General features: G+C 53.3%; 1 protein-coding gene across 1 annotated transcript; it reads right to left on the bottom strand.

Moving 5' to 3' along the window:
• Nucleotides 1-1,867: 1,867 nt before the first annotated feature.
• On the bottom strand, nucleotides 1,868-3,063 carry LOC115182255 (disks large-associated protein 3-like; the record flags this gene model as incomplete). The annotated part of the gene is made up of 1 exon (XM_029743875.1): nucleotides 1,868-3,063. A coding segment is annotated over one exon (1,196 nt), but the record flags the coding sequence as incomplete, so codon positions are not given.
• Nucleotides 3,064-3,949: the final 886 nt, after the last annotated feature.

The following is a 3,949-nucleotide window of genomic DNA, read 5'->3' as shown; positions in this document are numbered from 1 at the left end:
GTCTAAAAAAGGTGTTTTTACTGTTGGAGAGGGTTAGGGTTAGCTGGAGGAGGACTGTCTTTCAAAACCCCTCCTGAAACCCCACCTGTTTTGTTTTGGTTGATGTCAGTTGAGACACATTATTTGGTTTTCTAGCTGGGGAACGTAACAGGGTTAGGAGGTGTAGGGGGAGGAAAATTACTTTACTGTTAGAGAGGGTTAGGTGGTGGAGGAGGAGGGGAGGAGGAGGAGGAGGAGGAGGAGGAGGAGGGAAATTACTTTACTGATAGAGAGGGTGAGGAGGAGGAGGAGGAGGAGGAGGAGGAGGAGGAGGGAAATTACTTTACTGATAGAGAGGGTTAGGTGGAGGAGGAGGAGGAGGAGGAGGAGGAGGAGGAGGGAAATTACTTTACTGATAGAGAGGGTTAGGTGGGGGAGGGGGAGGGGGAGGAGGGGGAGGGGGATGAGGAGGAGGAGGAGGAGGAGGAGGAGGAAGAGGGAAATTAATTTACTAATAGAGAGGGTCTAGAGGATGCTGGTGGAGGAGGAGGCAGGAGGAAGTAAAAAGCATTAATTATCTGCAACCCATTTTATTTACTTACTTTCAGATAGAGGGAAAACCAACGGTGTGTTTTTAAGTGTACGTCTTTACTTCCTACAAAGAACACTACTTTTGGCCACAGCCCTGTGGGTCCCCTGTGTGTTTCCTGTGGGTCCCCTGTGTGTTTCCTGTGGGTCCCCTGTGTGTTTCCTGTGGTTCCCCTGTGAGTTTCCTGTGGGTCCCCTGTGAGTTTCCTGTGGGTCCCCTGTGAGTTTCCTGTGGGTCCCCTGTGTGTTTCCTGTGGGTCCCCTGTGTGTTTCCTGTGGGTCCCCTGTGAGTTTCCTGTGGGTCCCCTGTGAGTTTCCTGTGGGTCCCCTGTGAGTTTCCTGTGGGTCCCCTGTGTGTTTCCTGTGGGTCCCCTGTGTGTTTCCTGTGGGTCCCCTGTGAGTTTCCTGTGGGTCCCCTGTGTGTTTCCTGTGGGTCCCCTGTGAGTTTCCTGTGGGTCCCCTGTGTGTTTCCTGTGGGTCCCCTGTGTGTTTCCTGTGGGTCCCCTGTGAGTTTCCTGTGGGTCCCCTGTGTGTTTCCTGTGGGTTTCCTGTGTCAAAGGTAGTGCACTATACAGGGAGTAGAGCTCTGGTCTAAAGTAGTGCACTATATACTGAATAGGGCTCTGGTCTAAAGTAGTGCACTATATAGGGAATAGGGCTCTGGTCTAAAGTAGTGCACTATATAGGGAATAGGGCTCTGGTCTAAAGTAGTGCACTATATAGGGAATAGGGCTCTGGTCTATAGTAGTGCACTATATAGGGAATAGGGTTCCATAGGGCTCTGGTCTAAAGTAGTGTACTATATATGGAATAGGGTGCCATTAGGGACGTAGCCTAAGTTATTATTGTGAAAGAAGCTTGATTGGTTTCTTATATATAGGTATAATATCAGTTAAATAGCATGACACCATTTTAAAATGAAGCTCCAAAATATTCTCCCCCCTGAAAAGCTCTTCTGGAAGAGTTAGATATGGCCAGGGCTATGACGTTTGATAATTTGAGACGGTGTCTATCTTTCCCAGAGTCAGGAAACTGGATCTACACTGCCTACACATGGCGTGGAATATGGACTTAAACGCCACTTTTGACAAACTTTGATTTTGGAGTTAACGGACACTTTAAGGTCACTATTTCCCCTCATCTAATCTAATACGCAAACACCTATTGCACGGAGTAACCATCAACATTTTAAACGGACATTATTCACGATGAAAGCTACAGGTGCAAACACACAACCCTCTCACCCATCCACCCTCCCATCTACCCTCCCTCCCTCCCTCCCTCCCACCCACCCACCTACCTGTAGGTAGTGAAAGGTCCTCTCCTTCAGTTTGTTCTCCAGAGGCACCAAGGCCTTGTCATAGCCTCCTCCTCCTCCTCCTCCCCGGACAGACGATGGGTACACCTCTCTAGCCTGGCTGACCGTCATGGCCGACCACGTGCTCCTCTTCAGAGAGTGTTGCCCTGGCCCTCCATGGTACCCTCCCCCTCCGCCACCCTCCCCCCCTGCCAGGGCCAGAGTGGTACAGGCCATGCACTCCCCCGGCCCGGGGCCCGGTGGTACACTCCCCTGCTTGGGCAGTTTCTTCATGGTCAGCTCCTGGATAGCAGCGTCCAGACTCTCGTGGCCCGTGGGGTACCCGCCTCGCCCGCCACCTCGACCACCCGGACCGGTGTTGCCCCCGGTTACCAAGAAGCTGCTGTCACTATCGAGGTTGTCGTCGGAGCTCCACCACCCCGCAGTTCGGCTCCTGTGCCGCCGGCCGGAGGATTCATGGCGCCCGTCCCCGCTCTTGGAGCGTTCGCGGGACTTGCTGCGCCTCGCCGAGCGGGATTGGTGGCCCGAATTGTTATGCCCGCCACCCTCCTCTCCTCCGCTCCTGGGCCCTCCTCCTCCTCTTTCTCGGTATTCCCCTCCTCGTGTACCGTTGTACTCCCTCTTCGTCGGCGCCTCGAGGGAGTGGGACTTGGCGAAGAGTTTCTGGACCGAGTGAACCAGGTGACGGATACGGGATGGGCTCTCGCTGCGCTGCTCTGTCCCGCTGGCCCTCCTCTGGTACTGCAAGGTGTGAAACCCGTCAGGGTGGAAGGGAAGCTGCTTTTCAAACTGATCCTGGCGGTGCATCTTACCCCCGTGACCCCCCACCGTGGACAGACAATCCTCACATGAGTCGTACAACTGCTGGGTCGGTGGGTGCTGGCTGGGGTGGGAGCGGGGGAACGTCCCCCCTCCAGAACGATGCTCCAGAGCTAGAGGTTCTGGGGGACCACCGGGGGGGTAGAAGGGGTGTCCCGCCCGGTCGTAGTGTTCGGAGGGGTGGCGGTGGTACTCTCGGACGGAGCCAGGGCCCGGGCCGGGGTGCCCCCCGCCAGAAGAGTGCTGGGACAGGCTGCGGCTGACGTGATACCCCTTCATGGAGGAGGCCGGGGGGGCGTGGTGGCCCACCCGGGCCGAGAGGGGACGCTGTGGGCGCGACAGGGCTGCGCCGGACTCACCTAGCAAGGAGGAGAGGGAGAGGGAGAGAGAGGGAGAGAGAGAGAGGGAGAGAGAGGGAGAGAGAGGCAGAGAGAGAGGGAGACAAAGAGAGACAGAGAGAGACAGAGAGAGACAGAGAGAGAGAGACAGAGAGAGACAGAGAGAGACAGAGAGAGACAGAGACAGAGACAGAGGGAGAGAGAGACAAAGAGAGACAAAGAGAGACAGAGAGAGACAGAGAGAGACAGAGAGAGACAGAGAGACAGAGAGAGACAGAGAGAGACAGAGAGAGACAGAGAGAGACAGAGAGAGACAGAGAGACAGAGAGACAGAGAGACAGAGGGAGTTTGTTATCAATTCAATACAGATTAATTGAGATAAAGTAAAATATAAAGAAACACAGATTCCTCAACATCCAGGGGAAACAGATGTTGATAACATGTTGAACAGTAAATGCACTTTTCCTGAATAACATTTTTATTGATTTTCCCAAACAAAGATAAATAATTTCCAGCAGTTAGAATGTATCTCGCCAGCTGTAATAAGCTGGAAGACACAAAAATCCTTCATTCGATTCTGTGATGATAAATCACACCTCAAGGAACCTTCTTCGATATCTCTCTCTCTCTCTCTCTCTCTCTCTCTCTCTCTGTCTCTCTCTGTCTCTCTCTCTTACTTACTCCTCCCCTCTCTCTCTCTCCCTCTCTCTCTCTCTCTCCCTCTCTCTCTTCCTCTCTTTCTTACTCCTCCCCCTCTCTCACTCTCTTTCCCTCTTTTTCTTACTCCTCCCCTTTCTCTCTCTCTCTCTTACTCCTCCCCCTCTCTCCCTCTCTCTCTTACTCCTCCCCCCTCTCTCTCTCTCTCTCTCTCTCCCTTACTACCAAACTAGTGTGTTCCCTTAAAAGA

Source organism: Salmo trutta, unplaced genomic scaffold (assembly GCF_901001165.1).
Source record: "Salmo trutta unplaced genomic scaffold, fSalTru1.1, whole genome shotgun sequence".
NCBI classification, from domain to species: domain Eukaryota; kingdom Metazoa; phylum Chordata; class Actinopteri; order Salmoniformes; family Salmonidae; genus Salmo; species Salmo trutta.
Note: the sequence above shows the minus strand (reverse complement) of the source record. Positions and strands in the feature narration are given on the sequence as shown.